Source organism: Polistes canadensis, unplaced genomic scaffold (assembly GCF_001313835.1).
Source record: "Polistes canadensis isolate GaletaPanama2010 unplaced genomic scaffold, ASM131383v1 scaffold_184, whole genome shotgun sequence".
Lineage (NCBI taxonomy): Eukaryota > Metazoa > Arthropoda > Insecta > Hymenoptera > Vespidae > Polistes > Polistes canadensis.
In genome coordinates, this window is record NW_014569731.1 from 91,684 (window position 1) to 105,191 (window position 13,508).

General features: G+C 35.1%; 1 protein-coding gene across 1 annotated transcript in view; it reads left to right on the forward strand.

The window, feature by feature from the left end:
* Positions 1 to 13,502, forward strand: part of LOC106789459 (bifunctional heparan sulfate N-deacetylase/N-sulfotransferase) — an 87,939-nt gene extending 74,437 nt beyond the window's left edge. The window contains exons 3-12 of the mRNA XM_014753660.1: positions 4,734 to 4,986; positions 6,585 to 6,776; positions 9,601 to 9,944; positions 10,099 to 10,387; positions 10,991 to 11,119; positions 11,266 to 11,448; positions 11,925 to 12,145; positions 12,236 to 12,514; positions 12,599 to 12,896; positions 13,086 to 13,502. Of these exons, the coding sequence (XP_014609146.1) occupies positions 4,734 to 4,986; positions 6,585 to 6,776; positions 9,601 to 9,944; positions 10,099 to 10,387; positions 10,991 to 11,119; positions 11,266 to 11,448; positions 11,925 to 12,145; positions 12,236 to 12,514; positions 12,599 to 12,896; positions 13,086 to 13,196 (2,299 nt within the window). The 3' untranslated portion in view covers positions 13,197 to 13,502. The remainder of the gene's footprint in view (positions 1 to 4,733; positions 4,987 to 6,584; positions 6,777 to 9,600; positions 9,945 to 10,098; positions 10,388 to 10,990; positions 11,120 to 11,265; positions 11,449 to 11,924; positions 12,146 to 12,235; positions 12,515 to 12,598; positions 12,897 to 13,085) is intronic.
* Positions 13,503 to 13,508: the final 6 nt, after the last annotated feature.

Genomic DNA, 13,508 nt, shown 5'->3' on the forward strand with positions numbered 1-13,508 from the left:
ATTTCTCGAAACATTTAATCATTAAAACGAGGACAAGCGGATTAGTAGGGATAAGAAAAACGGCTGGAAAAGATGCCGTTGCCGATGCACCATTTCTCTCTCTCTCTCTCTCTCTCTCTCTCTCTCTCTCTCTCTCTCTTTCTCTCTCTCTCTCTCTCTCTGTCTCTCTCTTTTTCTTCTTCTTCTTTCGTAATAATATTTCCATTGGTTGGACGGGTCTAAGCGTGGCTTCTAAGTTCATTAAACTTGTGTTTACAAAGTTTCTTTTTCTCTCGTTGATGCTCCTTTAAGAATTATTCCTCAATCTAACTTTCATTCGAGATTATTCGAGCGTGGTATGAGCTTCCGTTTGACCTTGTCGAACGATCCAAGTAATAACCTTCCCGTCCAATAAATCTCAACGATAATAAACGATTAATCGATACTCCTGCTTTTTTTTTGTTTCAATCGTTGTTTCTTCTTACTACCTACATATTAAAAAAAAAAAAAAGAAAAAAAGAAAAGAAAAAACTTAATGGGAAAGCTAACATTTCGCTGATTTGTTTAGATCGATGTAAATTTTATCGTATAGTCGATTTAATTTAATCCAATCATAATCCTCGATATATAACATTTTATATTACTACTCGATATAGAATTGATTGCACAATCAAGATTATACGATATCTTTTTAGTTATCGTCTGTGAGATAATAGGTAAACGAAAAAACGAATAAGAGTGTTGCACACACACACACACACGCGCGCGCGCTCATGCACACGTATATACGAAACGATTCGGGCAATTGTTAGCAGGAAATAAAAGAAGCAACACGGTAGTTCGTTATGACAGTTCGTTAGCTACGTAAATTGCCGACTCTTCGTTAATGGGTGGTTACCAATTATCGAATCGATTACTTCATCAGTTACAACTACAATTTTCTGTCCTGGTTTGTTGTGCCAGTCGGTGAAGGTACATAGTTGGTAGGTAGGTAGATAGGTAGATAGGTAGGTAGGTAGATAGGTAAGTAGGTAGGTAGGTAGATAGGTAGGTAGGTAGGTAGGTAGGTAAGTAGGTAGCTAGGTAGGTAGGTAGGTAGGTAGGTAGGTTGGTAGGTAGGTAGGTTGGTAGGTTGGTAGGTTAGTACTGCAACAACGTGGAAGACACTACTTCGCCGTAAACCACGCTCGGATGCATGCTACTCCTCGTTGGAGGGCCATTAACGCGAAAATAAAGCAAATTACAGAAAATCCAATAACGGTTCGTGTCGTTATGAAGTCATTACAACAACGGACAAACATCGCTTTTAAGCTTTATACGACTTTATAAGCGTATAAACAATTTATTCCTTGAAGGAATAAAAATTAAGGGGAAAAAAATTACGAAACGTAGGAAATTTCGAAATAATTTCATTTTTTGCTCGTCAGTATTTTTAATAATTAATATTAAATATAATGTAACATTCACATTATTCTGTATTAAATCACATTTTTTAAGTACAGTATTGTTTATTCGTGTTTATGTTATTATATAATATTTTATTGTTGTCTTTTACTCTCCTTTTTACGGGTTTGAGTCACCTCTCTACGAACACCTTCTCACACCTATCCACATAACTAATACTACAAAAGAGGTCACATCTGTTTTTTCGTTTATCTGGAATCAACAACACACGGTTTTGCTTTTTTCGAACAAGTCATCAATCCATTTTATTAATCGTGCCCACATTGCTTGATTTTAATATTCTGACAAGAACTAATAATCCAACGTGGCTAGGCTGTTGACACACGTTATACAATAATATTTTATAATAAATTTGTTAAATTTATTTAAAATACTGTTTAACTTATTCAAATTACTAATTAAAAATTTTGAAAAATCGACATTCATTTCGAAGCATGCAAGACAAGTTGCTTTCTCTTTGCTAAGGAACAAATATTCATTTTTAAAACACTCGACTGACAAAAGAAAAAAACTTTTGTTTTTAACCGATCGATTTTCCAAATCTCAACATGTATTTCTCGCGAGATAATTTAATCGACGAGCGAATCCTCGAACTCGTTGAAGTACCGTGTGGAATTGGCACGTTCATTTTTAAAATTTACGAGCACTGATAACTTTGCTAAGATGATTTTTTTATTTTACATTACCAGCACTAGTTTTGCTATATCAATCGTGCGTCGTAAAATAATTGCACGGCTCATTAAGTACCAATTGAAAGAATCACCGTGTTCGATACGAACGTGCATTAAATTCTGCGAGAAAAGTTAAATTTATGAACTCCCAGGAGAAAGAAAACGATCGAAGAAATTCTCGACGCACACATACACACACACGTAATCAAGAAAAAAGGAAGTGGAAAAAGTTAAAAACCAAGAAGTAAATATTAGAAGCTATAAAAGATCGGCAATTGGAATTTTAGAACTCATAACCTGATTCGATTCGAAAGAAATTGTCGTCGATGATGGCGAATAGAAGTAAAATGTCGTTTAGCAAAACCACCAATTTACCCTTCCCCCTTCCCTTTTTTTCTTTATTTTCCTTTTTCCCCTTATATTTTTTTTCATTTTTTATACGAGCAATATTACATAACAGGAGGAAAATCTATTCGCGTTTTATCCGAAGATATTAATTTTTATCTCACACTATCGTTGCGGCCACTCACTCTCTCTCTCGCTCTCTCTCTTTCTTTTTATAAATACATATAACTCGTCATACGAAAAACGATATCGTTTCAGAAATGAGATGCAGAGGTCTACGATTTTTCCTGAGGTTTCGTTGATGTTGCATTTATTGTCGCGAATAAAGCACGATAATATGCACAGATTTAAATGAGCATTCTCTTCTTCTTCTTCTTCTTCTTCTTCTTCTTCTTCTTCTTCCTCTTCTTCCTCCCCCTCCTCCTCCCTCATCTCCTTCTCATCCTCATCATCGCGATCCGTATAAAGAGAAGAAAAAGAAGACAAGGGGGATGGATTTAATGGCGCTTTTCGAAGCACAGTCGTTAAAATAAAAAGAACTATGAGAGGAACTGAAATTCGCGAAGCTTATCGTCCCCGATAAGGAAGTAATATTTTATCTTCTTCTTTCTACCAAAAGCAAAGCTCCTCTTCTCCTTTTCCGTTCTTCCTCAAACTTCCCCCACCTCCATATTTCTAAGCATCATCTTCATCACCTTCGCTACAACCACCATATGAATCATTTGAATTTTTTACTACTTTTCTTCTTTTCTCTTCTCTCGTTTTTTTTTCTAAAACTTCCCCCACCCCGTTTCAATCACCGCTATTTTGACCATCTTCACTTCTACCACCACGAATACGAACCATCTGAATTTCCAATAAATTAGAAATCGAAATGTCTCTATTTACGACAGGCTGTAACGGTATATACGAGAGAAATCCATCGTATCGAGCTTATTCATACGATAAAATGATTTTATCCTCGATGTGTAAGGGTAAAGATGGTGTCATGTATCGGAACGTTAGAACTACATAACCTATTTCTCTCCTCTATATTTTTGTTGTTTTTGGACAACTTTCAAAACACATCAAAAATTCGATGACGATAGTTGTTCGATAGTACCATAACTAATTTAGTTTCTTTATCTTTTTTTTTTATTCCGTTATCACGATAAAGAATGCAGAAAGGAAAATATATTTCTTTTCGTAACGAACAATTTTAAGGATTGTAATCACATTTTCTTTTCTCGAAAGTTACTTTTTAACTATCTCAATCCCCATCCTCTCTGTATAAAATGCGATTTCGATGCAGCAACGTTGCTTTATCGTTTAACAATAAGCGGCAGTATCTCGTTCTTGGTTCCCCGCATTCTCTATCGATATTCGATTTTTCTTGTATTTATTACCAGAGTCGTTTTAAACATCCGGTAGGTAAAGGAAGTGAAATTTTCAAACCGCGTATCAGCGAATGGCCATTGCGATATCCACACATACAAATATTTGTGTTTATGTATTTATAAGGTGCGGCGGTAGGGGTGGGGAGTTGGTGATATGGGGAAGTGAGGTAGATGAAAAGTAGGAAGAAGGGTTGGGAATAAAGTATCGTTTGGCACGGAAGCCAGGGAAATTTATTTCTAACGAAAAAGCGAGTTAACTACCTGCACCGGTTCAGTCGTTTCGTTTGAATTTCCTATAGCAAAAGAAATCAGTGAAAAATTTAGGTATTTATAAAGAAGGGATCACCAAAAATGCAATTATTTAGAAAATATTACTAATATTTAGAAAACAAATAGGTAAATATGTTTTGGACAATTTTTTTACCGGCAAAATTCATTCTAAAGGGATTTAAATAATCATTGAATATTTGGATATCTTTTGATTGTGTTGTATACAATATAAACTTGTATACAGTATACAACTATAAAAATTATAACAAAATTTTGTGGACAAAAACTAGCATTTGTAATTTTTAAAAAGTTATATGATAAGAAATATTTATTTCTTTCTTTTTTGCAATTCAAACTCACTCTAATAGAGCAAAAATAAATCCGGAAAATTTAGTTATTTTGTTTTAACCCGCAAATTGTAAAAAAAATGCAAGAAAAGTTTTCAGATAAAAATAACCTTTTAATTATTAAAAATAAATTGTTATTTAATTCTAATGCAAACTTTATTGTATTAATGAATTATGTTCCTTGACATTAGAGTGTCGAGAAATATTATTTAAAACGACTCTAGTAAACGTTGATTACATGTACTCGTTTGACTAGAATTTAAATAATTGTGTGATTACAGGTACAAAGTAGAGGTGGCCGGCAAGTCCCTGCCGGTATTGACGAATCTCGACAAGGGTCGTTACGGCGTTCTAATATTCGAGAACCTGAACAAGTACCTGCAAATGGACAAGTGGAATCGAGAACTATTGGACAAGTATTGTAGAGAATACTCTGTTGGAATCGTAGGCTTTGCTCCTCCTGGAGAAGAGAGTCTCGTTGGTGCCCAACTCAAGGGTTTTCCTCTCTTCATACATACGAATCTTCGACTAAAGGTTAGTTTCCATAGTATTCAATTTCTCCTATAATTTCCCATTTAAAACTCGGGACAAACAATTTTCCAAAAATTCTCAAAAATAAAACGAGAACCCCAAGTGAGACATTAACAAAATTTCTTCTATTTTCCTAAATACATTTTGTACACGACGATAAGATTAAGCCTCAATGTCTAAATATGAAAATGAAGATGAAAAACAAATTGAAGGAGAAGAAAAAGAAGGGTGGAAGTTGAAGTAGAAGAAGACGAAGAAGAAGAAGGTGAAAAAAGAAAAAAATAGAGATCACGCCACGAGGGCTGGAAACTCCGATCACAGAAAACTTTAAGTGGCAATCTCGTCGTGTCGTGACGAAACGACCGACTTTATTTCGTAGAAAACTTATGAGACTGCACTGTGAGCAAGAGTAAGAGCAAGGGTATACGAAATAAGAGTAAGAGTGAGAACGAAGAGAAATTCTCGTAAAGTAGAATAATAAAAGACGTTGTTACCTTCTAACCGACTCGCAGTACCTATCCTCTTTCTACTTACTACTACTACTACTGTACAACCACCAAAGCATAATACGTTCACGTGGCAATAAGAAAAATAGTGTTAAGCGATTCGTGGGAAAAGAACGTTACTGCGACGAATAAATTTGCATGCATCCCGTAGCACCGTCAACGGTAATAATCTCCAAGCGATATCCACTTTATCGTTACCTTTTACAAATTTATATCGCTATTACAACGAATAAAAAAAAAAATAAGTAATAAAAAAAAAAAAGATACGAAAAGAAAAAAAAGGAAGACCTTTTCTTCTCATATTTTTCATATACGCATTCAATTGATTAATTATCGATTTAAAGAACTTGTTTATCGTTTAATGGGGAAAGGATGTTAAACAAAGAAAGAAGAAAAAACTTAGAGAAGGATTAAAAAAGCGAACTTTTTCATATACGCATTAACATTTGTTTAACTATTGATAAGAAAATTTGTTTATAATTTAACAGCGAAAGAGTGTTAAGAATAATGATAAAGAATTAAAATAATAAAAAAGAAAGGAAAAGAAAAATTCTAACGCAACCACATAGATGGTCGTTTGCGATTAAACGAAAAACGCGATAATTAATTACGCATATATACTATTTATGCTATATATATATATATAGATGCATTTAGGTATTATTACGTTCCTCTTTAATTCGCATCACCGCGCTCGAAAGTATAATAAAGGCTAGGATACCTACATACCTGCATTAAGTTCTTCTCATTATGAAACTTTTTTATTTTCCCTTTTTCTCTCTCTCTCTCTCTCTCTCTCTCTCTCTCTCTTTCTCTTCGCATTTACGGGGCTCATAATACCTCGAATCGTAAACGTTATTGTATCAGGGATTTATTCGACCAACTAATTTAACTCAGAGTTTAAATACCTTTATTCCTCATATTTCCGTTCCTATCATCTACTCGTGACTTATCCTTTTACGTAACAGAATTGTAATCAAATCTCATTGAACACACGAGAAACAAACAAAAGAAAAGACAAAAAATGTTAAAAGAAATGAATTGGTTTAACTGTGAAACGAAACGAAATGAAATCAGTTTTTCATTCTAACACAGGACGCCCAGTTGAACGCGGCATCTCCTATTCTACGATTAACCAGATCCGGAGAAACAGCCTGGGGACCACTTCCTGGTGGTGACTGGACCATTTTTCAGGCCAATCACAGTACCTACGAGCCGTTGGCCTGGGCACACAGGGACAGCCTCGACTATCCAACCAACAAAAGCCCTCTGGCCACTGTCATTCAGGTGAGACGATCCTTATTGGACTTTCGTGTCACGTCTAACTCTTTTTCTTCTAGCAACGACAGTTACCGAATTAATGCTAGTTCTGTTCGCAATTCCAAGCATTACCATTCATTTGTATCGAAGCTTACGTGACTATCGAACTCTTTATTTTACTGTAATTAATCGCTCGTTACATAATTCCAAGTTTTTTTTTCGTCTTTTTTTATCAGACAACGATAGAAAATCGATGTTTTCATTTCCTTCGTGTCTCATCTATTTTTCTTATCCAGAAATAAAAATATTCTCCTACGAGAGAGAGAGAGTTCGTGTCATTTAAAGAAAAATAAATTGAACGTCTTATTCTTATTAGCAGTTTCTTTTGCTGAAACATTTATTTCTTAGTAAATCTAATTCAGAGCGGAGAAATATATTACGTTCATCACTTATCCGAACACACATTTTAGGATTTTATATTCGAGAAATATGATAGATAGAAACTTATATTTATTTAGTCAATATTTATAATCGATGTAGAATTTGATAAAACGTACGTGCTGATATTTTATTCATAATATTAGATCCAATAAATATCAACCATAAATAGAATAAAATGTTCATTTGATACAAGGAGAAGACGAATAACTCGTAGCTCGTAGCTGTCTTGCTACTAGAAAATCCGATAACGTTGATAATGGTGACGTTGAGAATCGAGAATATTGAGATAAAGTAATTCAGCTCGAGACAAAGTAATCAAATAGAGAAAGAATGCAGTTTGTTAGTAAGATACTTTTTTGGTGAGGTAACTTTTCTCGGACTTCTCGCAATTTTTATTTTCTCGAGACGTAAAAGAGAGTGGGTTGGGAGCTTGGGTAGATACCGTTAAGAGAGGTGGGAAGGGAAGAGAAGAAAACAAATGAGGAATTTTCATGGAAAGGAAGAGAAACGTGAGCACAGCACCACCATACGAGTAAACCGTGTGGTACCACGAAGGGGCTCGAAACAATTCGTAAAGCTCTATTACTTGGCGTTTACGATCGCTTCAGGAATTTTGGATTACGAGATTCCTTGAAGCAACAGAGGGGTTGGGATGAAAGAGAAAAAGAGAGAGAGAGAGAAAAGAAGAAGAAAGATTCGTTTTGCTTTCTCCAGGGGTTGATGCGAACCTACAACGCTCGAGGGGGATGTTCTTTTTCTACGTCGTCGTACTATGCAAAAATGGCTGGGTAGTGATTTCACGGAACTCGGAGGAAAAAACTTTTGCGACACTTTGAATTATTTATCTCTTTTTGCCCTACGATATTTCTTTCTCACTCTTTTTTTATCATTTATTTTTTACCTCCTTCGATAGAAACTTGCTGAATATTAAAAATCAATCGGATTATCGAAATCGGGATGGAATTTATCGACAACTTCTGTAACACGGTGGTATTAAATCAATGTTGTAAATTTGATTACGTCTTTTCTTGGTTCGCGAGCGAGCGAGCAAGCGAACGATCCAATACAAATGTTGAGTCGGATAGAGAAGGAAAGTTACAAAGTCGTAGGAAAGAAAATTTATAGTGAAATTATGCGCGTAGATAAGTTTATGGTGGATGGTAATACGCGTTATATATGATTTCAATAGACAGTGAAATAAAACGGTACAAAGTGACATTTATTTTTATAGCTAGAATATATACATTTGGTGCATACATATGTAGAAACGTCTCTGAAAACGTTCTACTATGACATTTCATGTATTATATATGAATATTACATACGCTCGATAGTCTCATTTCTTTTGTCTAGTATTTTTGTTCTCTCTTTCTCTTTCTCCGTATACTTCATACACTATTTCTAATATACATGTTACACACATTTACACACACACGTATACACACGTATTATACAAGTTCATATCAATTGTATGTAAAAATCTGCGGACGGAGAAGTTGGGTGGAAGGAAGATAAACTTATTTCCGTATTCCCAGATGAATTTCTTCCTCCGTGATAAGTTGGAGGAAACGTTAGCGTCGTCGCATTTGATAAGAGAAACCGATCCACAGTGGCTCGCGCTCGGCTAACTACGTAAACGTCAAACGTTAACATTGATTTATGGACGTCGTCGTTGTGATTTCGGTGCCTCGGAGGAGAATACAGTGCTACTATGCTTTGTGCACCTTCTCTTCTCATTCTTTCTCTACATTTATATATAACGGTATATGTGTGTAGGTATTACGTACACGAAAAGAGGATAAAGCTTTGTTAGGAATAAAGAGAGAGAGAGAGAGAGAGAGAGAGAGAGAGAGAGAGAGAGAGAGAGAGAGAGAGAAAGAAAGAAAGAAAGAGAAGCAGGAGTAAAGCTGATCAACGAACAAAATAAATTGGTGGCTTCTCCCAGTGCTTGGTACGAAACAAGTGAACCACGGCGTTGCTCATTAATCGAATGAACCAACGGCTGATTGGCTCCTGATTTAATTAACTGACTACCTGCGATACTTTACCCTCTCTGTTCCTCTTCTGCAATCCACCCTTTTCGGTAATGGGGTTTATCAGTGAGATTATTATTGTTGTTTACTGCTAACAAGCTCGGTTCATAGCAAATTCCATACACTGCGAGGAAGAAGATAGGGAGAGAGTGAGAGTGAGAGAGAGAGAGAGAGAGAGAGAGAGAGAGAGAGAGAGAGAGAGAGAATTACCATCGAACAACACAATTAACAGCTCACGTGCTTGCGATTACGTTCGATCCTCTTCGGCATCGATGTTAACATTATCATTTAAGCGAATCCATTGAAACAACAGTGTTCAAGTGTCGGATTTATCATTCATAGATTAGTCTTATTACAAATCACATTTGTTTCAACAGGATCATGGAAGATACGACGGCATTCAAAGAGTCCTGTTCGGTGGTGGTCTAAGATTTTGGTTGCACAAGTTGTTACTCCTCGATTCGCTCTCGTACCTGTCGCACGGTCAACTGAGTCTAAGCTTGAATCGTATGATTCTTGTTGACGTAGACGACATATTTGTCGGTGAGAAAGGTACGAGATTGAAGAGGGACGACGTGATGGCTTTGCTAGCGACGCAACAAAAGATTCAAGCACTGGTTCCGGGGTTCAAATTCAACTTGGGGTTTTCCGGGAAGTATTTTCATCACGGGATAGCAGAGGAAAATTTGGGGGACGATATGCTTCTAGAGAACGTCGACAGGTGAACAACTATTTTAATCAAATATTATATTATCATCTGTCGTGGTTTATCCTTTCACAGTTAAATTTTGCTAGTAGAATTAGTTGAATTTCATAATTATATATGCGAAGGTTATTACGTGTATTATATTTTACCTTGTTAATCTAATTCGTAGATTTACGTGGTTTTCCCACATGTGGAACCATCAACAACCCCATCTTTACGAGAATGTGACCCATCTACAATTGGACATGGCACTGAACAAACAATTCGCAAAGGACCACGGAATACCAACGGTAAACGGATACAGCGTAAGTCCTCATCATTCAGGCGTTTATCCGGTCCACGAAGGCCTCTACGAGGCTTGGAAAAGAGTTTGGAACATCAAGGTCACTAGCACGGAAGAATACCCCCATTTAAGGCCAGCACGTTTAAGACGCGGTTTCATTCATCGTAACATCATGGTAAGTGTAAAGGATTTGTTTATATACTTAGAAATACCTATACGATTAAGACGAAGACGACAAGACGTGAATATCTAGGTCTGGGCCAATGTACACGAGTCTGACCTATTAAATTGTCAGATCGATATTCCTATATTCGTCACTTTCACACGACACTTTATATTATAGTTACTCAGTCATCACTTATTAATAACTCTTTGATATTTTTCAAGAAGAACGAGTACTTATAAATGAGGACGTTAGCACATATTATAAACATCGTTCAAAATTCATTTCTTAATTCTTAAATTCAACCATTAAAATTTCACGCTAATTATCATACGAAAGTAGACACACACAAAAAGTCATTTTATTATTAATTTGCTACACAGCAATTATTTATATTATAAAATATATATATATAATATATGAAATAGATTTTTTCTACCTTTTTTCTACATCGTTATAATTACCAGCACAATTGGAAGGAAAGAATTAGATTAATTAACCATCGTTCAAATTAATTATTCTACCGTCTTTTTCTTTCTTCTTTTATATATAAATATAATTTTTATTTAAATTACGAATAAATTCACTAGAATCTTACTTTTCATTTCTTACAAGGTACTACCCAGACAGACGTGCGGCCTTTTCACTCACACCATCTTTATAGAAAGGTACCCAGGCGGAAGGGATAAGTTGGACGAATCGATACAGGGCGGCGAACTCTTTCAAACGATCGTTTATAATCCTGTAAGCGAAGCGTAAACTCTACCTCCGTGCAACCCCTTCTCCTCCTCCTCCTCCTTCCACCACTCTTCCATAGTAACTACACAACTTTGAACATACTCATTGATTAATCGTCCAATCGTTAATTGCGATCTTTCACTTTTTTCCAGATAAATATTTTTATGACACACATGTCCAATTATGGAAACGATCGTTTGGCACTGTATACCTTCGAATCCGTAATCAAGTTTATTCAATGTTGGACAAATTTGAGATTGTCGAGTGCACCGCCGCTTAAACTCGGTGAACATTATTTTCAACTTTATCCCGAAGAAGCCGATCCTGTGTGGGGTGTAAGTTGAAAAATTCTTTTTTAATAGTTAACTTTATGAAAAAATATTCTATTCAGAATTCCTACTTTTTTTTTACTCAAAGTACGTTATCGTTGTAAAATTTTCAGATTCCATTGACAATAAAACGAAAATAGGAAAAAACAGATTAAGTTTGAAATTGTTACTTTATGCGCTAAATGTGAAAAATAAAATATACCATAATATTTTTCCCATTTAAAATGGAGGAATTGTTTCTAACATTGCGCCATATCTTTATTTTTTATTACCAAGAAATAGTGCTATTATACTATATTAAATATAACCTAGACTTAAAAAAAACCACGTATATGATTAAACAAATAATAATTTTACGATGATAAAATAAATAGGATATAAAAAAATACAGAACACATTTGTATAGGTTTTTTTTGTCAATATTATAGTTGAAATCACTGACCTTATCGCATGAGTCATTGTTTTTATTCGAAATCTTACAGAATCCGTGCGACGACCAAAGACATCAAAAAATTTGGTCGAGAAACAAAACGTGTGATCAACTGCCAAGATTCTTAGTCATAGGTCCTCAAAAAACTGGTACCACTGCACTCTATACTTTTCTGTCCATCCATCCGGCCATAAGCAGTAATTTACCCAGCCCAGACACGTTCGAAGAAATACAATTTTTCAATGGGAAAAATTATTATAAAGGTTTAGATTGGTTAGTTGATAAATAAAATTTTAATTAAATTCATTTACTATCTCAAAAATTATCAATATTATATTAATGTTCTTTATTTTCTGATCTCAGGTATATGAGTTTCTTTCCGGCATCAAAAAACGAAAGTTCTAGATATCTTTTCGAAAAATCAGCAACCTATTTCGATGGCGAATTGGTTCCAAGAAGAGCGCATGCACTTTTACCAAGAGCTAAACTCATTACAATATTACTTTCGCCAGCACGAAGAGCTTATTCTTGGTATCAACATACTAGAGTTCATGGTGACCCTGTAGCAAATAATTATTCCTTTCATTCGGTCATTACGGCCAGCGATACGGCCCCAAAACCATTAAGAGACCTTCGAAATAGGTATAATTTTAGAATCTTATTTAAAAGAATTTTTTTAATTATAAATATTTATGCATATACATAAAAAATTATTTCTAATTACAGATGCCTCAATCCCGGCAAGTATGCTCAACATTTAGAAAGATGGTTGTCGTTTTATCCACCTCAGCAATTGCAAATCATCGATGGCGAACAATTGCGACAAAATCCAGTAGAAACATTGCACGAATTGCAAAGGTTTCTTAAAATCACTCCGGCATTTAATTATTCCTCGCATCTCAGGTATGATCCTAAAAAAGGATTCTTTTGTCAAGTTACCAATGAGGATCGTACTAAGTGTCTTGGAAAGAGCAAAGGACGTCAGTACCCACCGATGGAGGATAAATCCTATAAATTTTTACAAGTTAGTTATGAAAAGTATTTAACATTTTTCTACGTCAATATAATATACGTAATAAAAATATATATAAGAAAATAGAGTAAATCACACAATAAATTCATATGAATTTCGAATTTTTTATTTTTTGCTTAACATGGCACTCTTGCGAAATTATTCAAACTAAAGATTAATTTTTCTTTTTTTCTCTTTCAGAGATATTACTTGTCACACAACACGGCCCTTGTAAAATTATTAAAACGACTAGGATCCAGAACGATTCCACAATGGTTGAAGGAAGATCTGACCGATACGGTGATGACCTAGCAAACGCCGATCGCATGAAACACAGCTATATCTCGATTTCAAGCTTGGATTCTCGCTTCCGCGGTACACGAGATACGTCGTTTATTGGTGGAAGACTTGTAAATTATTTGTACATTAAAATATATTTCGCTGGATTACAACATCCTAATCGGAGAAGGACCATAACCAGTGGAGTGGTGGCCTAACAAATCGATGAAAACCTGTAAAGCTACTAGTCACTAAACGATTTAACAGTTACATGTCAATGCAACTGTCAATCGTTGTTAAGCTAATAGTACTATTATTAACGTTATATTATAATAATTATATATA